At 45.6% G+C, this 26,361-nt stretch overlaps 1 protein-coding gene across 1 annotated transcript in view; it reads right to left on the minus strand.

Annotated features, from left to right (window-relative positions):
* The window catches only part of Prkch (protein kinase C eta), a 206,002-nt gene that overhangs the window by 88,223 nt on the left and 91,418 nt on the right, over positions 1-26,361 (minus strand). The window contains exons 3-7 of the mRNA XM_038336439.1: positions 10,263-10,413; positions 8,957-8,991; positions 4,845-4,933; positions 3,094-3,223; positions 936-1,063 (exon numbers count right to left, since the gene is read on the minus strand). Coding sequence (XP_038192367.1) covers positions 936-1,063; positions 3,094-3,223; positions 4,845-4,933; positions 8,957-8,991; positions 10,263-10,413 — 533 coding nt within the window. The remainder of the gene's footprint in view (positions 1-935; positions 1,064-3,093; positions 3,224-4,844; positions 4,934-8,956; positions 8,992-10,262; positions 10,414-26,361) is intronic.

Raw genomic sequence — 26,361 nt, forward strand, 5'->3', positions numbered from 1 at the left:
TTATTACATACGTAATGCTCCCTCTCAGGACCAACCATCCTATGCATTAGGACCCCCACCTCACCGTTCTAGCATCCTACCTGCCTACCCATGAGCAGGCAGAGAGGTGGACTTGCCCAGTGCCTTCCTGAAGCACACCGTCAGTGCAAGCCCTGATCTCGGCAGGAGCCTTTCTGTAAAAGGGAATGAAATGGTAGTACTGCTTTCTAAGTTAGGAAGAACCTCAGAGGGACGGGACTTCCTTCCAAAGCACTCAGAGATGACTTCATGGCGGGTCTGGGCCTCTCCTGAACTGGCTCTCCACCTCCCCCTCTCAGATCTCACAGTCATCCAGGCGTGACTATCCCCACTTCCCCGCAGACACAGGCTAAAAAGCAGAAGTAAGAACTGGGAAGCAGCCCAGGCTCTGATGGACATCAGTCGGAGGTCCCTTAGGGAGGATGCAGGACCACACACGGCTGGGGCAACTGAACCACTCCACCCACTGCCGAGTGTCCAGAGGAAGAAGTTGTGAGCTGCGGAACATAATAGACGGATTCTCAACCCCGGACACATGATGCAGTCTCGGGAAGGGAGATGCACAGGCAATCCCTTTGGAGATGAGGAGGCTGAGGCCTGTGGCTACTAGCCAGCTGTCCAGCTTGGTCATCAGCCATGAGCACACTCTAGGCACCTACATTCTGAGATTTTTACCAGACCAGATTGATGGGAAGCTGATTTTAAGGAGAGGGATTGCTTCCTGATACACATGCATGCTTACTGTTGCTTGCCATAACTGCATGCACAAACTCTTAGATGGGAGAGAAACACTTTTTTTAAAAAAATGCAGAAGACCTTTTCAGTGTATTTGCTGAGATTATGTTACCTGTATTTCATTTGAGCTCACCACACCTGAAAAATAGGTAATAATAGGCAACCAAAGGCAAAGGGCTCACCGAGGTTGGAGAAATATTTCCAGGTTGGAGACCCATCCCTGCCAGGGTCTTGGCAAGCTCCACTGCATTCACCCCACAGTTTGGGGCCACGTTGGCCTGACATCGAATATGTACATTCATTTTACATACTGGAGGGAAGAAAACAGAATCCAGAGTCATCCCGTGCAGTAGAGAACATTAATAGCCTAAGGATTTAGACGGAAGAATACTGCAGGCTGACAATGTCAGCTCACAGAATTAAACCCATACTCAGAACAATTCCTGACATTTTATCTATTTCTGATTTGTGAAGAAGCAGAAATCCTAGCATACTAAAGAATAACAGATTTCAAATAGCAGATTTCGATTCTTTTCACTGTGACTTGACGGGATAGACTCATCTAAATCAAGTGTAACAGTCACTGCTGCCTTGGCAGCAAGATACAATGCAGAGATTAAAATGTTCATCGCGGTGACAATCGCAGGTGATTGGATAACAAAGAATCACACCAACGGACCTATTCCCTCCTTCTGATTAACAGCGAAATAAAAAGCAGCTGTCTACATGCTGCAGCTAGGTCATTGTTCAAACAAGGTAGGGATGGGTTTCTGAGGGAGAGAGCTCCTTTCTGGGTACTGCCGTGGTTAGGTGGCGCTCCTAGCCCACAAAGTCTATCCGGTGGGGTTGTGGTTCTAACTGTTAAGTAGGGGAAGAAAAAAAAAAAAAGCAACATTTAAAGTGCTTGAAGGTCAGGGCAGATGACATTTGGAGCAGCAAGCAAAGCAAGCTACGGTTCTTGTGCTTGTGAAGGCTCTAAGGTCTAACCAGCAGAAATAAATTCCTATCTGGTGTCTGTAGGTGGGTCCTGCTGATGGAAGGCCCTGATGAAGCCGTGTGGGACAAGCGCCTCTTTGATGGTGTCGGCCCGTCTTTGGACATCACAAACTAGACTGTACAGGGATTGAGCTTGTCATTTGGGGAAGCTTTCTTTATGAGAAAGAATGCCACATCCAGCAGAGCGAGGCCCGAAGCTTAAGCTACATTAGCTCCGTGGGAAATTGCCTAGTACAGAGGGACATGCACTACAATAATCTCTCAGAACAACCCTGCCACAATAAAAATAAAAGTTGTTGGAGCCAAGTCAATGGAGGTATGCTGTTCTTGGGAAACTGGGGACAGAGAAGACTAGATCAGTCCCGGGCGTAGATCTGTATACTAGCCAGAAATAGAAGAAAACGGGAAGTGGCTCGCTCAGATGAGACCCTCAGGCTGGCATCAAGCCACGCCTCAGCCTCTAACTGAGCAGGCTACCGTTCCAGGTGGATGAAAAGGATGCTAGAGGGGCAGAAAACTCGACTGTTGTTGTTTGTGTTGGTTTTCTTCTTACTCTGTACCCCAGGCTGCTCTGTACCTCACTGTGTAGATCAACCCCTGATGTGTCTCCTATGTCAGTTCCTTGAGTGATGGAATTAGAGACGTGTGTCACACTGTGCCTCACTAGAATTTGGTCCCTTCTGTTGGCAGACGCAGTCTGACTATCCCAGACAGCCAAAAGAAGCTGTCATCTGAGTGTGTGTTTGATAAGGCTTTAGGTGGACCCCACGACAGCCAGACAATCACATATTAAGGGGAGATGAACTCCAGGCCAAAAGCTCCAACAACCCCCAACAGGACACTCGGAGCCTTTGAAGAAGCAAGAGCTCTGAACAGCACTGGGTATGGCTGGTAAGGTGCCAGCCACCATCAAAGCTTCGCTTTTTGCCCTACCTGCTCCTTCAGTCACATCACAGGGTTCTTCCCGACCACCCACGCAGCTCTTGCTACACTTCACATGGGAACCAGTGCTTACTTAGAACCTGAACCTTCTTCTTCCTTCCCCACACTTCCTCCAATGCCCCTTTCAAATGCCTTTTAGCTCAGTCTACACTGGGCAATGAGTAGCTAACAGCCAGCATGGTAGATTTCACATCTAATTTAATCTTCCAATATTATTTTAGGGATCGGATACCATTCTCTTTACACATACGACATGCTCAACAAATGATACGCAAATAACACAACTCAGATATGGACATGAAAAAGTTCAGCCCTAGGTCAGATTTTGAGCCTCCGAACTCCACAAGTGTCTCGTGTGATGTTGCCATGGAGACGCGGGAGGCCGGAGCCTCTGCATCTTACTTTTACACTGAAGTCCTTGTCGCATTATCCCCCAGAGCAAGGAGCCACAGTGATCGCAGAATGTGGGCACCTTGTAGTTGTGAATGTTGAACTTGTGTGGGATGTTGATTCCGAAGCGCTGCTCTGCAATCTGGAGGGAGAGGAGAAAGCTCAGCTCTCGTAGAACGTGTTTGGGAATAACCGGAAGAGGAGCGTGCGAATGCCAAGTATCGCGATGACCCCCGAACTGGGTAGGTTATCCTACCACGCTCAGCTCTCAAGCCTTAGCACCTTTTGTTCGTGAAACAGACAGGACTGAGATGCAGGTGCATGTTAGACCATTCACCATTAGGAGAAAGACACAGAAATGACAATGTTCCTCTCCACTTTTGTATTCAGACCACGGCTCTCAGTTCTAGAAACTGTCACTCAGAAGGCACAGGGTCACAGAATGAAGCCATCCCAAAGTGACCCTGCAGGGACCACCTCACTCAGCCCTTCCAGCCCTTCATGTGGCACTTGCAGTTAGACAATGCAAGCGCAGACCTAACAGACTTTTCCCACGTGCCATTTCTCAGGTACCTCCTCCCCATATGCTCATACGTGGCCTCACAGTTTGAAGCCACAGCTACAGGTGCACCATGAGAAAGGGCAATGACCGCTCCTCTGTGGACTCTCCAGGCCTCTTTCCAGCTCATATCCTCTGTGTATTGTGTCCCTATCCTGCATGTCCCCAAGTTGGACTTCCCCCAAGCATCCGCAAGTCCACTAAATGTCAACCACACTCCCCTTGCTTTCTCCCTCTGGAGTTTAAGAACATATGCCCACCCCAGGCAAATGCAACGGGAGCTTTTACACACTGAGACATTTTCCTGGAGTTCCTACGAAGCTGAAGGAGGCTCTGGGCCTCTTTGCTTAGCAAGCATTATTTACAGTTAATATACTTGTCAGTTCTATTTAACCGCTGCGAATATGCCTGAGTGAGGCCTAGATGTTTCAGGCTGATGCACAGAGAGGCTCTGTGCTGCCAGAGGGTCACTATGGAAGCCAGACTCAGCATTCCAATCCAGGTGCTTGTCCAAGCTTGGCGTCTCCCTCGCCACCAGAGCACGGAGTATAATGATACAAATAGCATAAACAGCTTTGCTCAGCTGACCACTGATTGGGTCCTTGCAAGGTGTGGAGCTCTGTCTCACCAGCTTGTGTTCAGAATGCAAGGGGTTCCTAGCCAGTGGAGGGAGCTATTTGGCATGGCACAGAGTCACTAGGAGGTGGGAATCTTTTTTTTTTTTTTTTTTTTTTTTTTAAAGCTATTCTTAGTGGCAGAACTTTACAGGTAATGCCCCACCCTAATTTCCAGGTGCAGCTTCCTCTCTACCCTGCTAAGAACTGATCTCTTCCACAGACCCCCCTCCCCATTCTGATAGTCTGAAACTTCTGACCCCACGAGACAAAATAAACCTGGTTCTTGTAAGTTAGTTATGAGTTGGCATTCTGTCACAGCGAGACAAAGTCACTGCTTCCCAAGTTGAGGCCTAATCAAGAGAGAGCAGAAATGCAAATTCCAGCCCCACCGTGGGTTCTAAGAATTATGGGAAGACTGAGGGGAGGGGTGAGGATGGAGCAAGGAGGCAGGAGAAGTAGGGAGAGAGGGAATAGGGAGAGCATGGGGGGGGATGGGTGCAGAGGGAGAGCGGGGTGGGGGGGGATGGGTGCAGAGGGAGAGCGGGGGTGGGGATGGGTGCTTAGTCAGCAGACTATCCCTCTCTTACCTTGGCATCCACTTTGTTGATATTGTTTTGGCAAGTGCAGGCTGTAACAATTAGATGATGGCAGCGTTTATGGACGACGCAGGTGCACACTAGGAAATTAAATCCAGCAATTACACATTTATCAGAAGCTCCCGGGACAGTCGGCTGCAGCAGTCAACCAAAGCTGCCCATGCCAGTGACTTGGCTTGGATGTCTGGCCACATACTGGCAGCCAGTGCTCTCCTCCTTCCTGCATCTGTGGACACCACCGTAGGAAGACCTTTGTTTAAGTGCAAACTGTCTGCCATCCTGTCCTGAGCTGCTCCCTTCTTCCTGACGGTACCGCATCCTGCACCCACCTTCAGCGGAATGACCCTGGTGGCATCTGTCCCAGGACTGAACACGTCCAGCACCATCTCACCACCACCAGTGTTCACACCCAGCCAGGTTCCAGATCCCTCAGGGGCCACCGTGCTACTTAACATCACCCTTCTATGAGACCCACTGACTTCAATAAAATTAAACTGTGTGATGTTTCTAGAAGTGTTCCTTCTTTGTCTCTAAGATATTGACTTGCCTGGTAGCTAACATTTATAATAAGATAAAACTCAAAGAATAACTCACCCAAGAAAATATTTTCTACCTGTCCCTCTCCAGATCCACACTACCCCCCCCCATTCCCATAGTTCCTCAGACCGCCATCTTCCACACGTGGCTGAGGCCTACCAGCAATTGCCTGCATGGTTCTGAGCGCTCTGTGGGCAATTAAAAAAAAAATTTGCAGAATGGCTCAACCAACTTTCTGAGTATTCAGAATGCTGAGTAGTACTCTAAGTACATGTAATGATACAAATTTTCCATCTGAGTATGGTTTTCACCGTGCCCCACCTGCTTTTATATTCTTCATTTTTATTTAATGCAAGATTTTTCTAAAGATGTTCTTGCAAGCTTCCTTTGCCTCCTGTGCTATCTAGAATGCAGTGCTTTCTTTTCGAATAATGAAGGTTTCAGGCATCTTTCCGCTATTGGTATCAAGTTTAATTCCATTGTGAGCTGACAGGATGATTCTTTTGTTTTTGTTTTTTATTTTAAAAATGTGTGATGGTGTGTGAGAGAGAGACAGACACACAGAGAGAAGAAAGTAAATGTGTGAGTGAGCATGTGTGTGTGAGTGTATAAACACATGTTGTGTGTATGTGTGCATAAGTGAGTGTGTGTATGAGCATATGAACATGTGTGTATTAGTATGTGTGTGCCTGAGTATGTATTTGTATGGGTTAGTATGTGTATGTACATCTGTAAGTGTATGACTGAGTGAGTGTATGTGTGTCTGTAAGTGTGAGTGTGTGTGTATGGATGTCTGTAAGTGTATGGCTGAGTGTGTATATGTGTTTGTAAGTGTATGACTGAGTGTATGTGTGTCTGTGAATGTATGAATGCTTTCACTCATGTGTGCACATGTTAGTGTGTGTGTGTGTGTGTGTATAGACCAGAGGAGAGCTCTGGATCTCCCCTGCCACCTTGTGGGACCCAGGGATCAACCTCCGGCTCTCAGCTGCGCAGGAACACTTCCACCTGCTGAGCCATTGGCCGGCCAGACCATGTGACTCTCAGGCCATCTGTTTCTTTCCATGCTTGTTAAAGCAGTTTAAGGTCCAGAATGTGGTTTCCATTGGAAATGTCCCTCACGAGCTTGGGAAGAATGTGTCATCGGCTACTGTTGGCTGGCATATTCCATGGGTGTTAGAGTGGCCACGCTGTGTGTGACCATGCCGGGTGTGACCATGCCGGGTGTGACCATGCCGGGTGTGACCATGCCGGGTGTGACCATGCCGGGTGTGACCATGCCGGGTGTGACCATGCCGAGTGTGACCATGCCGAGTGTGACCATGCCGTGTGTGACCATGCCGGGTGTGACCATGCCGTGTGTGACCATGCTGTGGTAGGTGCTGTTTAGGTCACCCGCAGTCCTGCTGCTTTTCAGCAGGCCGGTCTGTTTCTCTCGCAGTCCTAGGCCTCCGTCTCACATGCTTTGCTGTCTGTCGTTAGGTGCATGTATGTTAGCGGTGGCAGGTCTTTCTGCAGAACTGACCCTGTTGTTACTACGTAGGGGCCTTTCTAGCTCTGCCCGTTTCCTAACCCTCAAGGCTGCTTTGTCTGAGACACCTACCCTGTGCTTCCGATGAGGGTTGGCCCAGCACACTTCTCTCCTGCCAGGCATTTGTTTTTATGTCCTTCAGAGAGATATCAACAAAAACTTCTCATGCCTCCTAACTAATGCTTTTTCCTGCTCTTTTAAGATCAGATACCCTGCTAAAGTCAGCCACCAAATGCCTACACAGTGGTTCACAGCCTTCCCAGTGCTGCTACCCTTTAATACAGTTCCTCGTGTTGTGGTGATCCCCAACCCTAAAATTATTTTTACTGCTACTTCATAACCATAATTTTGCTAGTTATGAATCAATGTAAATATCTGATATGCAACCCCAAAAGGGGTCACAAGCCACATTTGAGAACCACTGCCTTAACACTATGCTACGAGAAAAAGAAACAAAAGACATATAAGTCAAATATTTAATCTGTAAACTATACCCTTGTATATCTAGAGCTTCTCAATTTAAACAAGAGTGCAGGAGACAGATACATCACTAGAGGGCACACCCCTAGTGTCCCGGTCCAGTCTAAAAAGTGATGCCAACCTGAAATCTGAGCTGTCTTCTCAGCTAGGACTGAATTTGCAGCGTGTACATCAGTTGCAGCTGCTTTATTAATCACATGCTCATTTCTCCTAACTTGGAAACTTCAGTGGAAGTTTTCACGTGTAAAAGTAAAAATTAGATTCAAGAGGGTGTCTCAATCAGTTCTCTTAAGTGAAAAAACACACTACACCACCTCCTGCAAAGAAGAAAGTGGATTTTTTTTTTCCAAGACAGGGTTATTCTGTATCTTCGGAGCCTGTCCTGGAACTCCCTCTGTAGATCAGGCTGACCTCGAACTCATAGAGTCCGGCCCGTCTCTGCCTCCTGAGTGCTGGGATTAAAGGTGTGCACCACCACCCCCAGCAGGATTTTCTTATTCACGTGTGGACTACCACTGTAGACTATGTGGTGCTAAGTTATCAATCACCTGAAGAGAGAAGTCAAAATGCCCAGCACTAATATACAGACCGATGACACTTGGGCCAACAGCAAGTGTAGTGCCCATGAAGGGCCAAGTGGATCCAGCCCACATGGACTCGTCTGGGAGGAAATTTCTTTCCCAGTTCCATTTTACCTTTTCTGAAGTCTGCAAGAATACTAGTAAGCTAATTTTACTTTCGAATTGTGAAAATGAGAAGTATTTAATTGTAAAAGTTTCCACACATTGATCAATAGATCGATTGATTGTGCTAGGTAGCAAGACCACAGCCTGGTACATGCTAATATCTCATTGATATTTTTTATCTAATTTTTATTTTATGTTTATGGGTGTTTGGATTGTGCAGCTGTGCAGCAATGCATGCAGTGTCTATGGAGGCCAGAAGAGGGCACCAGATCTCCAAACTGGAGTTGACACAGTATGAGTAGCCATGCAGGTGCTGGGAACTGAACTCTGGGGTCCTCTGCAAAAGCAATAGTGCTCTTAACCACTGAGCCACCTCTATACTCCCTCATTTTTCTTGTTTTTTTTCCCATAAAAATCATAAGGCTAAAAAATAAAGCTAATATGGATAATGGATACTATTCTATATAAGGTATCCATACCTTATGCAGGTGACATAAACACATCAATCAACTTTCAAAGGCTCACCCTGCCAACACTATAATGTGAAAAGCAAAACTTTATCTTCAAGACTCAAGGGTAGGCTCACACATTGGTACTACTTCTTTGTCCTCTCGTGTTTCTGAAGAGGCAAACTTGAAGCAGCAAAACTCTTCTGGACGTCCTTACTTTAGAAATGAACGTATGCCCTCCATATGATCAAAACATCCAGGGTCTGGTAAGAACTAGAGTTGCCACATGGGTGTCACGTGACTTGGGAAGAGTTGCCACGGTATTGATGGGTAACAGGCAGCCTGGCCTGTTTGCTCTTGGCATTGTCAGATTTACAGGGAAGAACACGATTAAACACGGCTGTAGACATGTTTTCTTACCTTGGCATTGATAGCCCTGTTTCCCAAACACTCCCCTGTTCAAGACAAAAGGGAAAACAAAGTACTGTCAGTCAAACAGTTCAGTAATGACATCTGTAATTACAGCTCTCAAGATGCAGTGTGTTCTCTGGTTAGGGAAGCCATCACTTCGGGGAAGAGGCACAGACAGTGTGGGGTTCCGAGCCCTTGTTCACTACCAGTAGGCGCAAAGAACAGCAGCTGATGGGTTAGGATGCCCCAGCGATAGGAAAGGTGGGGGTGAGGGTTCCTGTGCCACCTATCGTCAGCTGCGTCCTGAATCCTTAGTGAAAACCGTGGGGAGGCTGACCTTAGCCAGGAGCGCCTCCATTACCTCACCGCTCCTCGCGCACATCTGGCAGTACACACATGTGTGCGCACGCTCATGTGCACACACTAAGCACGCCGCAGGACTGCAGCTACCAGCCCTCAGCTCTCTCCTTGTCTTGTCCTTACATTTCCCTCTGGCGTCCACAGGGGGGCATGAGTGTTACCACTATCTCCTGTCGGTCCATAGCTTGATTTATGGTCTTGCCCTGCAATGTTCTATGGAAGTGTGTGTGTGTGTGTGTGTGTGTGTGTGTGTGTGCGCGTGTGTTGGTGTGGAGGAGGGGTAATTCTATTTACAAATGCCATAAGTGTGCTTTAATCCTGACTCTCATTGAGAGTAACTATTGTTTACATTAATTTTCTGCTATAGACTTGCCACCGCTTGCCCAGTTTTACATCTTGTAAGACATTGCCCCAAGTCTGTAGAATTTCTCGGCCTTTAATTACGTTAGCTCCTCATTGCTGGAGGTTAGACTGTGGTGTAGGACCACGGAAGGCTACGAACTTGCACTGTATGCCGTGTGTCTGGACACTACTGACAACTGGGCGTTTCTCCCCAAAAATTATTTCCTATAACTCCCCGCTTGAGCCACACCTTCTTCCCAGCTGTTAATTTCCCTCCTTCCTCAAGCAGCGTTTCTAATTTATCAATTGATTCGCTTCCATCTCTCTGTTTCATGCCTTGGCTTCATCAGCACCTTCAATGAAGTTGCCAGCGTAAGACATGATAGCTAACATTTGGATCCATAAATGATTTCATTTTTATTGCTGTTGCTTTAGCAGTGGGATTAAGAGGCCAACACATTAACGGAGGAGACAAAGGTCAGGTCCAAAGAACATTCCTCCTCATCCTTACGCGTTCTCCTGAAACCAGACACACGCCGAGGGCACCTCGCACAGCCAGAGGCTGGGGACGTGGAGGGGAGGGGGCTGAGTGTAAGTGGGGCGGGCGTCTCACCAGATGAATTCCCGGCAGTGAGAACAGTAGGTGGGCTGCCTCAGGTACGTGGCCATGAACTTATGCCCGTTGACCTGATGGACCCGCCTTCGCATCGCCCGTTGGCGCTTCCTGGTGAAATGCTTGAAGATGCGGTCTCTCTGGAGCGTGGCTGTGGGTGAGCAAGGGAAACGGACTGAGGAGATGACTTGGAAAGGACTCGCCACACAAGCGTCAGGACCTAAGTTCAAATCCCCCCACACCCACTTAAAGAAACTGGGCATGCTGACACGGGTCCTGTAATCTCAGGGCTGGCGGAGCAGGGATGGAGACAGTGGGAACTCCGGGGCTCCTCGGCTAACTAGTTTAGCCAATTGGTGAGCTCCAGGTTCAGTAAGAGATGTTCACAAAATTTAAGGTGGTGAGAGAGGAAGATACCCAGTGTTGACCTCTGACCTCCGCATGCACACATGTGTGTGCCTATACACACAGATGCACACACTCTGAAGTACTACAATACATATAGACAATATTATACATAAAAACTGTAGTGAATCAGACTACATAAATGAGCAAGTCGGACACCTTACGTACTCTCTAAATTATTTTTCTTTTTTCAAGATTGAAAATGTCTTAGGAAATACACTTCTCTATGACCTTAGGATTATTATATTTATTTATTCATCTCTGTGTCACTGGGGTTGGATTCAGGGCCTTATACACGCTTGGCAAGCACTCTGCCACTAGACGGCCTACTCAGCCCCTCTTCTACCTTTTATTTAGATATAGGGTCACATTCCAGAGCCCAGGCAGACCTTGAGTCTTTGATTCTCCTGTCTCAGCTTCCCAAGTACTTGGGAATCATAGGATGTCAGAACCCTTACTCTAAGGTTAGACCATGTGACCTCCTGGGATCCTATTGTCTGTTGGACATAAGCTGTCTTGGGCTAATCCCCCAGCACAGACAGGAGTTTCCCAGGGGTCCGATGCATGGGCTTCCACTCCTCTCTAGCTGTCTGGTACCTCGGTTCCAGCTGTGAGCTGACGAGGGAAACAATCTCTCCTTCACATCTGACATTCTCACCAACACAGACTGCACAGAACCACCTCTGTTAGCCTTGATTAGGGGGAAGTAACCTGGGGTGGGTTCAAAATTTTCTAATCTGATATTTAAAACTAGTGGCTCCTAATCTGAAGGCCTCAAAATCTGGGTAACATCTAAAGATGGTGAGCGATGTCTTCCACATCATTATATGAGCCTTTCCCCAACTTATGCAGGGACTTTGGAAGAACAGAGTGAAGCTGACTTCCTCACAATGCCTTTTAAGCAAATATCTGGTATAAAGAAAATTTAAGGAGCGATGCAAGAATATATTAATAATAATTTTGAAATCTAGAAGAAATAGAAGATTGACAGATAATAACTGTGAGCAACCTATGGAACAATGCTTCAAGATATTTATTTATTCGTTGTGAACTGCTCGATACAGTATGACTAGATTACCCGTCATCTCAAACAGTTATTATTTCTTCATTATGAGAACATTCAAAACCCCTTCTTATAGCTAGCTATTTAGTTAATACGATACAAGATCATTAATGTCGATCACCCTCTATGTAAGCAAAACACAAGAATTTGCTATCTGGCTGTAACTTTGCACCCAATTTCTAAAATAGCCTGTCTCAGTTGGGGTGTTGCCCAAAACACCATGACCAAAAGCAACTTGGGAAGAACATGGTTTACTTCGGCTTATAACTCTCAGGTCACACTCCATTACCAAAGGGGATCAAACAGGAGTCTGGAGGCAGGAGCTGAAGCAGAGGCCATGGAGGGGTGCTGCTTACTGGCCTGTTCCTCATGGCTTGCTCAGCCTGCTTTCCTATACCATTTAGGGCCACCTGTCCAGAGGTGGTGCAATCCACAGAGGCTGGACGCTCCCTCGTCAGTTGCTAATCAAGAAAAGCTCTATAAACTTGTCCTAAGGAAGCCGGGCGGTGGTGGCGCACGCCTTTAATCCCAGCACTCGGGAGGCAGAGGCAGGCGGATCTCTGTGAGTTCGAGGCCAGCCTGGTCTACAAGAGCTAGTTCCAGGACAGGCTCTAAAAAAGCTGCAGAGAAACCCTGTCTCGAAAAACCAAAAAAAGAAAAAAGAAAAAAAAAAAAACTTGTCCCAAGGAGGCATCATTTCAGTTAAGATCCATCTTCTTTGATATGTCTAGGTTTGCATCAAGTTCACAGAAACCAATCAGGTCAATCTCAGATATATGTTATTGAGGAATTGTAGAAAAATAAGAAAAGCACAGAAAAATATTATACTCCTAGGATGGAGGAAAGGTAGCAAAACCCTAATGACTTAAAAGATGAACAGATTCGCGATTAGAAATAAAGTCTGCTTGGTAAAACATACAAAGTAAAAAGTTGATAGAAACACACCCTAGAGAAAAAGGGTTTGCAATACATGGCAGAGGGTTACTCCTTAGGACATGTCAAAATCAGCCTGTCATGGTGGCACAGGCCCGAAATCTAGCTACTCGGAAGGCTGAGCCAGGAGGACCACAAGTTCAAGTAACAAAGAAGACTAGAAACAGAACAGGGTGGTAAAGCACTTGGCTAGAATACCCTAGACCCTAGAGAAGGAAGAGAGGGAGGGAGGGAGGGAGGGAGGGAGGGAGGGAGGGAGGGAGGGAGGGAGGGAGGGAGGGAGAGAAGAAGATAGAAGGAACCAGTAAAAGAAATAAGCAAACAATTCATTAAAAATGAGGCACAGACTATAAAATACAAATTTAGAACTAGGCAAATAGTCAATAAACACATCAGTACATCAAATCCTATATAAGACATCTACTTCAGAACAAAACTAAACCCTTTTAAATTCATAAACATGAAGAGAACTGTGCCTGTGTTGGAAGTGGCTTGCAGGAGGATAAGCCGAGACCCTAACCTGGCCAGAACTTGTGGAATATTCTTGGTGACCAAGCCTCAGGACTCCTACGTACAGACCAGCCAGCACAGTCTTCCTTGCTCTGTCTGGGAAGGGTCGTTGAGTACCACATTCAAAACACTCAACACAAAGCAACACAGCGTGGCATTCAAAAACCAAAGCTATATTTCAGAGATATTCGGGGGGAGACTAATGCCTGTTAAATGTACATTTCCTCATATCCATCAATCAACTTGGAAGATTTTTGTTTTACTAAAACATATATGTATATACATGTATGCATGTATACACACACACACACACACACACACACATATCAGGAAGCAAGAACATATAGGCTATCTAGTTATCAACCGCTGTATTCTTTTCCAGTAGGTGCTAGTAGGGTCAGCTAGGTGCAATGGCACACCTATGGTCTCAGATACCCAGGAGGCTGAGGCAAGAGGACTGCTGGAGCCCAGAGCACTGAGGGTCATCAACAAAGCAAGAGTCTAAATTTTAAAAAGTTCTTAAATTTAAAATAACCTAAACAGGCAAGAAAGCAAAAAGGAACACACAGAGAGATGAGTGTGGGTAACCATAACCAGAGAGGTCAATGTAAGCCAAGTCTCTTCTACCATGTATGGAGATGGCAGAAGGGACCCCCCTATCTTGAACAGCTGATATACACAAGGAAAGGATTGAAGGAAGCAGGGTCTACATTAGAAAGCCAAAAGAAGAAAATGCAAGAAGAGTCCAAATGAATTTGGCTAAAAGGCCAGTAAATTCAGAGGCTCTGACACAGTTAAAATTGTATCTGTCTCACACCTAATTTCTTTCTCTCTCATGCTTTCTGTCTCAAGAAGATAAAATGCAGCACGGTGCTGTGCCCTGTGAGGAGAGTGCCATAGCCAATAGTCCTACCAGGCTCCTACAGTGTTGGACAGAAGCAGCCTACTGCCCTCTCCTGTTCCCTAGTGCACTACCGGAAGTCACTCAGTAACCCCCAAGTGAAGAGGTTCTAAGGTCCCCTGGTTGAGAGATCACAAAATGAGGCTGAAGGTATAGCCCCATGTCTAGCAATTAGCCTAAGACACAGCTCAGTCACAAAGTGGGATAAGCATTGAAATACTAAACACTTACCACATCTACATACAAATTAGAGTCTCTGTAGGGGTCTAATTACCAAGAACTCACTACTACAAAGATGGGCTAAAAGGTCAGCTCAGTGGCATTCTTAATATTTCATGATTAAACCCTCTGTGTTTCCTCTGTGGCTATCTGCAGAGTGGCAGCCTGAACCAAGAACTTCCCAGATTCCTTCTAACCAGAAATCGTAGCAGAATCTACTTGTGGCTGGCCTCTACGCTGCTCCTGTCTTACATCCTTCCCACAATACTTCTTTTTGTTTTCCAACTCGATTTACCTTTATCCTACCTGCCTCAGAACCCAGCAGCCTCCATCAAACCCTCAGGAAGGTAAAATGCCCCCCACCTGTACCACAGCAGCCTGAGAGTGTATCCCAGTCTCTTCTATACCCCAACCCTGTGAGCCAGGCATCTGCAGGTCCTGCACACTTCATGCCTACGCAAGGACTCTACCTACATGCCACTCACTCTTTCCTGCATCCTTGCCCATGTGCACCTTTTTTCTTCAAAAGCAAATGTGCATGAAGACACACATACACACACACACACACACACACACACACACACACACACACACACCACACACACGATTCTGCAAGACATTTGGCCACATTAAAAACTCTGAAGTCAGCAGGGGATGGTGGCTCACACCTTTAATCCCAACACTTGGGAGACAGAGGCAGGGGGATCTCTGTGAGTTTGAAGCCAGCCTGGTCTACAGAATGAGTTCCAGGATAGCCAAGGCTACAAAGAGAAACCCTGTCTCCTGGAAAAACCAACCAAACAAAAACCTCTGAAGTCTGCATCACCCACAGTGGCACTCACTGTCACCATTCCCTTGCTTGATGCTTTGCATAGGAAGAGGAGAGGGAACTCCCCACTGCATTCTGTCCACCCCATTGCACCCCGCTTTACAGCAGGAGGACAAAGGGAGCTCCCTCATCGTCTGTACCTGCTTTCTATTTACATAGGTTGGAATTTAAAGGACTATAAAAGACTACCTAATCCTGTTGGGGCTTACATCACCAGGCCTTTGAGAAATCTTTTAAATCGTATTTTAGTCAGACACGTTGGGCAACCCTAACATGCTTGGCAGCTAAAACTTGCGTCACAACTTCTGCTTGGCTCCCAAGGTGCCCAGGGCCTCTTAAATAAATAGGAAGCTGGCCTGGCGCCCCAGTAAGGAAATGCACATTCCGGTCTCCAGGGGTCAGCAGTCTTGCAGCCCTGATACACCCCTTCAGGAGATGCCTGTGACAGGGATAGGGTGCAGGGCAAGCCTGGCAGTGTAATGCAAAGGAACCTTACGAGACAACATTTCAGTGTTGCAAACCTGCCTGCTAACCCGCACACTTATTTTGAGAACTTCTGGGTGCCCACGTGACTAGCAGTCCCCATGCAATACCATGGTAAGGGTATTCATTTGCAAAACATTGTTCTGCACCGAAACTTACATCACATGAGGCTCGGCAGAGGCAGCATGGGGCTCTGATGTCTCTTTAAGTTGGCTTTAACTTTACCTCAAAAGAGGTAACTTCTGCACCCGCATACGTCCTTTGTTACACCAGCCTGATTTGCTATTTTATTTGAAAATACTTTTGGAGAATTCTGATACAGGGCAAGAGCAATGCTTGCATCTTTAACTTTCTTTCTCTGTGTGTGCTCTTCATTCACATCGAGTCTCCTGGTATCCCTGGGAAGCAATCGATTTTCTGGAAACTCGGAAACTAACAGGAAGGTTAAGTGGGGTCAAGCAGTCAATGACACCAGTGAAGAGGCCAGATTCTGTTTACTGCTGTCAACCTGCTGGGTAATACTAACCAATGTCTTTCAGGGAGGTAGTGGTGCACACCTTTAATCCCAGCACTTGGGAGGCAGAGGCAGGTGGATCTCTGTGAGTTTGAAACCAGCCTGGTCTACAAGAGCTAGTTTCCAGGACAGGCTCCAAAGCTACAGAGAAACCCTGTCTTGAAAAAAATAAAGAGGGGCAGGGGAAGGAAGGAAGGAAGGAAGGAAGGAAGGAAGGAAGGAAGGAAGGAAGGAAGGAAGGAAGGAAAGAAAGAAAGAAGGAAGGAAGGAAAGCTGTTTTATTATTTGTAAATATATAGGGAAAAAAACAATTATGAGCACAACAAACCAGAAAACCTTCAAGGTGACTAGTAACTAAGTTACTAGCCATGAAAGAACCAGAATGTACCACATACTGCCAAGGCATATCTCTGGAAGGGAATGAGGTGGAACAGCAGGAGAGTTTGCCTTCATCTTATCAAACACACAGAATAAGCCACTGTCTGATCACAGAGCTCTTTCTGGGAAGGATGACGTACGAAAATGTGGATATAGCTGATCCCTGTTCAAGACAACGGTAACATGGACAAAGACTAGATGTGCATGAAGCACACACTTAAGAGAGCTCACACCACCCACGAGGAGAATCACACACTTAAGTGAACACACACCACCCACAGGGTGAAGCACACACTTAAGTGAGCACATACCGCCGCCCATGGGGAAGCACACACTTAAGTGGGCACATACCACCCACAGGAGGAAGCACACACTTAAGTGAGCACACACCACCCACGGGGTGAAGCGCACACTTTAGTGAGCACACACCACCCACGGGAGGAAGCACACACTTAAGTGAGCACACACCACCCACAGGGTGAAGCACACACTTTAGTGAGCACACACTGCCCATGGCGGGAGCCTTTGGCAGGTGCTAAGTGAAGAAGAAATCAGGGGAGATGCATATCTTGTCCTCTGATGTGCTACATAAAGGTGCTGAGAATAGCAGTTTCTTGGAGGGGAAGAGGGAGAATTTGCTGAATTAAGATAGTGCCCAGGTTCCAGGAACTTGTGCCACTGCCAATGACAAAGGTAGCATGAAGGTCTATGCCTTTTTAAACAGCAGAAAATACCCAGAAGTATTTTAAAAGCACAGACTCTCTGGATTCTCTTAAAAGAGTTTAACTGTATGACTGACTGCAGCTTCCAAACTCAGATGATACTCTGGCTCTGCAGTTGAATCTGGGCTTCCTAAGGATCCGGATCCCTCTGAGGAAGATTGGCCTAGGTACAGACCAGCATTCTGAGAGTTGAACAGGCCAGCTACCGACGCAGAAGGAGAACTGGGAAGCAGGTTGCTATTGACTGTCTCTCCTGAGTTGGACTGGCATTTGTGAGCAAACCATGAAGAGTACACACTGTCACTCCAGCATCCCTGGCTACCAGGAAGCAGGACTGACTGTGACCCTCCACCAAAGCTCCACCAAGAGCCTCGGGAAAACCGCTCACCAGTGTTGAGAGGACACCTTGGTCTCTTACCCACTTCTCATCACCTCCTTTTCCTCACTTCCGGAATCTAACAGAACTCCAAAATGCAAGCTCTCTCCTTCTCAGGACTTCTAGAAAAAGTCTCAGTCCCCTTCATTGGTTCTTACCTCGCACCTAATCTTCTCATGTGTGTTTGTCCTGACACTCTTTGAAAACCATCCTGGAACACTCCTGCATTGCTGGTGGGAGTGCAACTGGTACAGCCCCTTTGGATGTCAGTGTGGCGATTTCTCAGAAAGTTAGGAAACAACCTACCTCAAGACCCAGCAATACCACTTTTGGGTATATACCCAAAGGATGTTCAATCATACTACAAGGACATGTGCTCAACTATGTTCATAGCAGCATTGTTTGTCATAGTCAGAATCTGGAAACAACCTAAATGCCCCTCGACCGAAGAATGGATAAGGAAAATGTGGTACATTTACACAATGGAGTACTACATACCAGAAAAATAATGACATCTTGAAATCTGCAGACAAATGGATGGATCTAGAAAACATCATATTGAGTGAGGTAACCCAGGCCCAGAAAGACAAATATCATATGTACTCACTCATAAGTGACTTTTAGACATAAAACCAAGAGAGAGAGAGAGAGAGAGAGAGAGAGAGAGAGAGAGAGAGAGAGAGAGAGAGAGAGAGAACCTAGAAAAAGATAAGATTTCCAGAGTAAATTGGGTACATGAGGATCATGGGAGAGGGTAGAAGGGGAGGGGAAGGAGAAAAAATAAAGCTCAATAAAAACATTTTTTTTTTAAAGAAAAGAAAACCACCCTTCTGGGCTTTCTGGCTGTCCCTTTCATCTCTGTAGCAACTCCTACATTGTCCGTTCCTAAAGCGTCCCACAAACGGCCGCATATGATTCCCAAGTGCACAAATCCAGCTCTGCCTTCCCAGGGGCTTCTCAGCATTCCTCCAATAGATCCCTAAGTTGCCTAAAATGTGACATCTATAGGACTGAGCCTTCTGCCATACTGTCATTGTCCTCAGTAGCAACAGTGCTGTTGCCCTTGGAGTCACCCACAGGTTCGAGGCCTGTCTTCAGAGCCTCCCCTTTTTGCTGTGTGCTGGTCCTTGCTCTGTTTTGCCAGTATCCACCATCATATGGATTCTTCAAGGTGCAAATCCTGAGACAAGGACCTAAACGACAAGTGTCATCAGCTCTGTGCATCTGTGCTTTTCACATCCACGGATTCAAACAATCTCAGATCAAGAATGCTTTTTAAAATGCATCGCTCCTGAACATCCTCTTTTACCATAGTGTAACAAGTATTTGCATTACATTTGCATTGTATTGGATCTTCTGTGTAATCTAGAGATCAAATACGCAGGATGTACAAATACTACACATTCCATGCACAGAGACCCAGTTGTCACATAAACTTTGGCATCCATGAGGGACCCTAAACCCCATCATCTCCTGCAAGTGCCACTTGGGAGTAATTCCCAGTAACAACTGAAGATCTCAGCTGTGGCAGCGGGAAGGAAAGGGAGCCCACAGAGTACATGCTACCAACAGGGTTCTATTGTGGGCAACTGAGGCACAGTGCTTTGTGGGGAACTGCAAGGAATGAGTAGAAAATGAGCAAGGGAAGAAGAGCCCCTCCAGCTGCTGCCTGCCATTGGGAGCCCAATAACTTCCCAGCATTTCTCGCTTCTTTCTGGTGAGAGGGTATATGAGCAAAACACCCAGGAAGAAAGTGTTAGTCTAGTCCTGATTTCTTATTTACACACACACACACACACACACACACACACACACATGCAAATATATTCACACATATGTATGTATTCACACATTCATATATATTATATTCATACATAGACATATGTTGTGTGCTATATATACATGTAGAGTATATGCATGTATATAATTTATGTGCATTTCCAATATGCTTCTTTAAGCTCTTTGTAGAGTGGAGCTTGAGGAGAACATAATAATTTCCAATTATTACGATACCACTGTTTTCTGCACAAATAATTTAACCACATACATTCCCTTTTGTCTTTGATCATCACTTGTTAGAATCCTACAGTTCTCTTTTGTAAGAAAACATTGAAAATTCCTACCTTCTTCCCGTGAGTCTATAACTATTTTATTTTCTCCCAGTTGATTTTACCCATGATAAATCCGCAGCTACCCCTTCTCCAGCATTCTTAATTTAAAAAAGAAAATTCTTCACTGGGTTACCACTAGGTTTCAGAATGAGACGGAAGTGTTCCTCTTCCATCGAGTCTGGAGTGGCTCGTCTAGGGGCGCATTTCATCCCTTATTCTCAATGTTCTTCTCTAAAAAACATCTCCAAATAGCACAGTACTGCCATCCTGGGGCTCAAGCTAGACGATGTATGCTGGTTTTATTTGCTCAAAACGCAAGCATTTTCCAATTACCTGGATATTTTTCTTGTCTTTCGTTACAAAACATCATTGAGAGAAAGCAGCCCTTCACAAGCTCCTTGCTGTCCTGTCAACCTTTTCACATCGTGCAAAGGGTCAGTGCAGCCAGAACACGGCTGCAAATGTTACAGCGGGTCACTCTTGGTTCGTTCTTGATGCTCTTGTCCGGAAGGATAATACCTGATCACTATGGGAAATGCACGCGGTTCAGAAACTATCCAAAAGTCATCCTAAAGTCAGGTGTGGTGGCACATGCCTTTAATCCCGTACTAGGGAGGCAGAGGCAGGCAGATCTCCGTGAGCTCAAAACCAGCCTGGTCTACACAATGAGTTCCAGGATAGCCAGGGCTACATAGTTGAGACCCTGTCTGAAAAACAATCAAACAAACAAGGAGTTGCCTAAACAGCACCTTTGGGGCAGGACAGATGGCTCAACCATTAAGAGCTCTTGCAAAGGATCTGGGTTTAATTCCTAACATCTACATAGTGGTCCACAGCTTCCTGTAAGTCCTGTTACAAGGAATCTGATGCCCACTTCTGCAATAAAAACATATAAATACATAAAAAAAATTCAAAAAGTCATCCTGATCCTTATTATATATACAAATAGCCACCAAATATCATGCCAAATACATACATAACATAGATACACAGTCTTAAATCAATGGCATCACACTCTCTGAGGTGCTTTGCCAAATATGTTTTAAATCCCCCAAGTCTTTCCACATCTTTCTAAAGATGACTGATATTCATAGTAAAGCTACCATTTTACCATTGTCTCTCATAGAACAAATACATATCACGACTCTGAAGTGACCCCAGGAGCAGATCCCGTCCCTGTGAAAGCTGGGCTTCTCACTGGGAATCTGTTTTCCTCTTACTTGAGGCTTTAGGGTTGCTTATTCTACCCCCATCTCAGCCTCCAGACCCAGGCTGGCCTTCCTTACACACACACACACACACACACAAAACTCTTACACAAACAAAGTGTCCAACCAAAATCTTTTCCAGATAAACATGTGTTTCCTGCCCATTCGTTTGGCTTCTTCCACTTCCCTTTCAGCCCCGCCCCTCTCGTTTCCACTTGTAGCTTCCTAAGGTCCTTTCCAAGATCCCAAGCTCTGGGTGGATGATTTAGAAAACCTACTGGGGATTAGCCATGGAGACGGCTGCCTAGTCACTTCCTTCTCCAGCAGCACCGTAGGAGTGGCAGCAACTCTGGTGTGTGGCTGATCCGCCATGATTTTCCACATTACTGCCCTGCTCTCTGGACTCACATGGACACAAAGCCTTACACAGAAGGTGAGATACCTTCATGGCACGGTCAAATTCCCTGCAACACTCATGAAGGATTTAAATACCAGTCATTTTGTTTTCATAATTAAAAAAAAAAAAACGAGGCAAAGAGATGCTTCCTTTAATCAAATGTCATTTATATTATTTGGCCATTCCCTGTCAGAAGCTAACAGATTAAAGCACATATCTTGGCTGCAGAATTGGGACTTCTGTTGTTGTTCAACAATTATATTATTCTTTGAATTAAACAAGAACAAAGTAAAATTAGAAAGATTTAAAAGCCTTTGGGCTTGTAATATAAGCGAAGAGTTGGCAGGGACAGGAGATTAACTTCTAATGGAAATAGATGTTTGGGAAGGAATTCCATCCTCCATGACCAAGTGCTGTCAACCTTCTGCTACCAGAAATGGATCATATTAAAACTCATTGCAAAGATCCTTCCTCTGTTATTACCATAACTCAATCTGTGGCACTGACTGAGAGTTTTGCGGACTGTGGCCCTCAAAGTATCTGAAGGAGCTTCGGAAGCTGCCAAGGGAGAAAAGCAGTCAATATTCCCACGCATCTGTAAAGCCTACAAGCCTCAGCAACCGGCCCAATGAGTAGTGGAACTGTTACCTTGGAGGTAACCAACAGCTGTCTAAATTGGACTTAAGGACCCACCAATAAGAGGAAACTCATGCCTAGTACCCTAAACCTAACCAACTACCTAAGGCTGGGGAGGTCATTGACCCCAGAGGAGAGCCTGATATACTACATCCTATTTGGAAATGTGTAAACTATGCAAGAGACAAGAAACATCTTGAATATTCAAAACACAGTGCCAGCCTACAAGTGTAAGAGAAGAAGGGGAGGGGTTGGGTCACCAGCAAGACTGGAGAGAGGGCTTAGATCAAGGGAAATAGACAGGTGTGGTAGAAAGGAGGACCAACACCCAGGGACACAGACCGTGGAAAGCAGCTAGCAAACCAACTGTCAACACAAGTGATTTGTCCTTATAAGTTTTGTGTCAACTTGACACAAGCTAGAGTCATTTGGAAAGAAGAACTCTCAACTGAGAAACTGCTCCAAAGATGTGACTGTAGGCAAGGCTATTGTATGCTCTTGATTAGTAATTGGTGTGGGTGGGAAAGCTGTACTGGATGGTATAAGATAGCAAGCTGGGCAAGCCCTGAGACGTGAGCCTGTAAGCAGCTCTCCTTCATGCCTCTGCTTCAGTTCCTGACTCCAGGTTACTGCTTTGAGTTCCTGCCCTGACTTCCCTGGATGATGGACTGCAAGCTCTGAGATGAAGTAGACCCCTTTCCTCCCCGGTTGCTTTTGATCACGGTGTTTTATCCCAGCAATAGAAACCCTGAGACATGATCCCATTGGGTTGAAAGCCCTGGTATGAAAATACAAAATTGGACAAAGGCAACACTCAAGAAAAAGAAAAAGAAAACAAAACAAAACAAAACAAAACAAGAAAACCATGCCCTTTATCCTGTGGGCAGAAGGGACCTATACAAGCCACATGTTGCCTCTGGGCTGAGTGGCAAGTTTCCCTAGAAACAAAAGGCTGAGCTAAGTGATCAGTGACTTTTTTTCCTCATTCTTTATAGAGTCTGTGTAACTAGAAAAACTAGCTTCTGAGAATGAGGGCAAAATAAAGATGACTCACAACCAAATACCTTCGCTATGTAAACACAAAGAGGGTGCTTTAAAATGAGGGAGAGACGCTCATCAAAAGTCTACGCTCCTAAAAAAGATTGATCTAAAAAATATAAATATGTAGGTACGCATAAACAATGATAGAAAAAAAGCAAGCAATGATATCTAATGAGAATTCAAAAGGCAAAAATTAAAATCTCAAACAATTGTCTGTAAGCCAGGAGAAAGGTGGGTGGTTTTAGAGGCATGCAAAGCTCCTTAAATTGCTCTAAGTGGGGCAAGCAGCGCCGAACTTTAGAACTCATTACACACATATTAAGATTCCAAGCATAACCACTTACAGAGGTTCTATTTTACAATCAGCAGACATGAGGGAAATGGAGCTGGCAAAATATAAGGGTAGGAAAAACCTCAATGTAATTCAAAAGGGGGAGTCTGATTTCTTTTTGTTTATAAGACACAGCCAGGAAAGGAGAGTGCAAAGGAGGAAGGAGGATGTAAGGAAAACACTCAACAAAAGAATGCAGAGTGGCCACCTCGACAGCAGAAAATAATACCAGGAAGGAACAGTTATGACAGAATGGAGAAGGGTCGGCTTTGCTGGAAGAATATAGCAGTATCATATCTGTATTGATTGCATGGCACAGTTTTAAAATAGACTGATAAACATCATTCACTTAGCATGTAAATATTATTTCGTGCAGAGCTGAGAAGAGAGGGTCACATTCTATCTCAAAGCCCACTGGGAGCCACAATGAGGAATGTTCCAGATGCCAAGCTCCAATGCATTCCCTACACTTTCACTGCTGGCTGTTCCGAAGCATCCCATGGTTTGGCATTTTCCAGTTCAAGATTTGCTTCCATTTCTCTTGGGTAAACGCCTAAGAAAAGAATATCTGGTTCACAGGGCCCATCTACGCTTGCTTCTGGGAGAAACCACAGCGGCTGTACCAGTTTGCACGACTTTTCACGGTGGCTGTACCACTTGGCACGACTTTTCACAGCCCGTGTACCAGTTCGCAATGCTTTTCACAAAGGTTGTACCATTTTGCAGCCTCACTGATAACGTAAGAAACTCTAGGGTATCTCAGTCTCACCAAGGTTCAGTGTTCTGAGTCTTTTCCACTTATTAACTAGACTTCCCTAATTCCTAAGCCTACAGAGCATGGTCCATGTGCCCGATGATCATTCATAGATCTTTGGTAGAGAAAAAAAAGCTACGTAATTCTAAAGAATTTCATTTGAACCAGGACTCTCTCGTGCACTTTTTTTTTTTTTTTAAGAACCTGCTAAGTATTTTTTCCTGTGAGAGAAGAAACATGCCTCACATTGGTTCCATGGAATTCAACTCAGTATTCCCTGGCCAAGACACAGATGGAAAGAAGGTTACAGAAAAGTAAGACAGCAAGTCTACTTTCCATGCATGCACGGAGGGGAAGGAATAAAACCTACACTGTGTTTTAAAATCCCATGAATATAAGATTATTTGGGTCAAAATATATAGAAAAATCGCACTTCTTTAACTTTTTAAAATAAAACTTCTAGTTAAATAACACAACTGAAATGTGAAATTTCAATGTCTTAAAAAATAATCCAAATGCCACTGATTTTTTTCCCTCTCCGTTGACGGTTTTAGCACATAAGCACAGTCTTTCTCTTTCCCCGGTCTCTTTAGGATGAATCTTGTTAACCTCACTGTCAAGTCCTTAATTAACTGAAACAGACCTGCCTTTAGCAACTTTCACCGTAGCTACTCAACTGTGGCTAAGTCCAAGGGACACACATTCCAGGACTCCCGAGGCTCTGCAAGGAGCAACCTTGGGTGTGACCGCTTGCCTTTGTTTTGGAAGGAGCCAGTGAGCTATTGTACAGACTGACTTAAAAAAAAAAAAAATACTCAACTTCATCTTTGATGGCAAAGATCAAAACCGGCAGAGGAATGCAGGCCCTTTCAACGGCAAACCTTTACAAACGCTCACCATTCGCCACCATTCGCCGTGAGAAACAGCACTGACCGCGTTCTACAAGCCTCCGTGTGAGCTGTCACTCAAAGCTTACAGACTTAATGTAAACATGGTCGTCAGATGAAAAGGGCACGGAAATGACTGCTCTTCCTGGCCCTCAAGCTCACCTTGCGTTTAGCGTTTGTACTGAAAAAGAAGGCAGGAGTGGCTCCACGTGCTGTTTGAGGAATGGAGCTTTTTGTGTTTCTTTCCATTCCCTGGACCAGCTGGAAACTTGTGTAAAACTGGAGGGGTCCTTAAAATCATGGAGAGATAATTTCATCTTGCTTTAGCTCGGCTTCCTTTAAGGACCTTGTTTTAGCCGAGCTTGGTGGCACAGGCCTCCTCGAGTCCCAGTTTTTAGGGGTGCTGGGGCCGGCTTCTGTGCACCTTCCACACTGTGTGCACACAGTCTGGTGCCTCTGCATTTTATGGACCTTTTGTTCTTAAAGACGTTTTCGAAAAAACTGTCTTGCAGGTCAGGACGAAATTTTATGGCTTTGTATCCTCTCAATCTATTATAATGAGGACAAGCTCGGGGCCTGCCTGAGCAATGGAGGAAGTTCAAGGCCAACAGAGGTGACTTACCCAGACCTTGTGTCAAAATAAAAGGTAAAAAGAGGGCTGGGAATCCAGCTCAGTGGGAGAGTGCTGCCCTAATGTGTAGGAGGTCTTGTGTTTAAAAATAAAAAGAACATGGTTTTAACCTCTGGCCTTGAGTATCATAATGGGATACGGACCACGGCATTCAGAGTCCCCTAAAATATCTAAGCCAAAAAAAGGCTAAAACCAAAGCTTTCGATAACTGGTCTGCCTCCTTTTTCCAAAAAGGGGATTTAAAGACACATAGAAAAAAAGCAGGGTAGGACATCAAAACCATTTTGAACAAAGTCATGCCGGCAACCATTGACTCTCAGAACCATGCCGATAGAGACCACTTTCTGTTGGTCACAGACACCAAAACGGTTCACCTATCCAAACAGCCCTGCCACTGAGACATTTAGTGTGTCAGGGCAGGTTAGAGATCCACACAGACATCAAACTTAGGCAGAGCCTTAGGAAGCGACCTTTTGGAAGAGTCAGCCATAAACAGCACTGTCGGCCCAAATCGGAGCAAAGGTAAGGGTTCCACTAGCCTGCATCGGGTGCAGTGCTGTGATAAGATAGGACTTCCAGAGGGAAGCCGCCACTGCTCTCAGCAAGGCCCCCCCCCTCGCACGTCCCCACTTCCGCTTCCACTTCCATCAGAGGCGAGCCCTAACTCACCAGAGATGGAAGAGTCAGTCCAATATCTTCACACAAAACTTTCCAAGTTTTCTCCTGATAAAATTCCTCTGTGAACAAAGATATGGGTGCCTGGCTTCACA

Source organism: Arvicola amphibius, chromosome 7 (assembly GCF_903992535.2).
Source record: "Arvicola amphibius chromosome 7, mArvAmp1.2, whole genome shotgun sequence".
NCBI lineage: Eukaryota > Metazoa > Chordata > Mammalia > Rodentia > Cricetidae > Arvicola > Arvicola amphibius.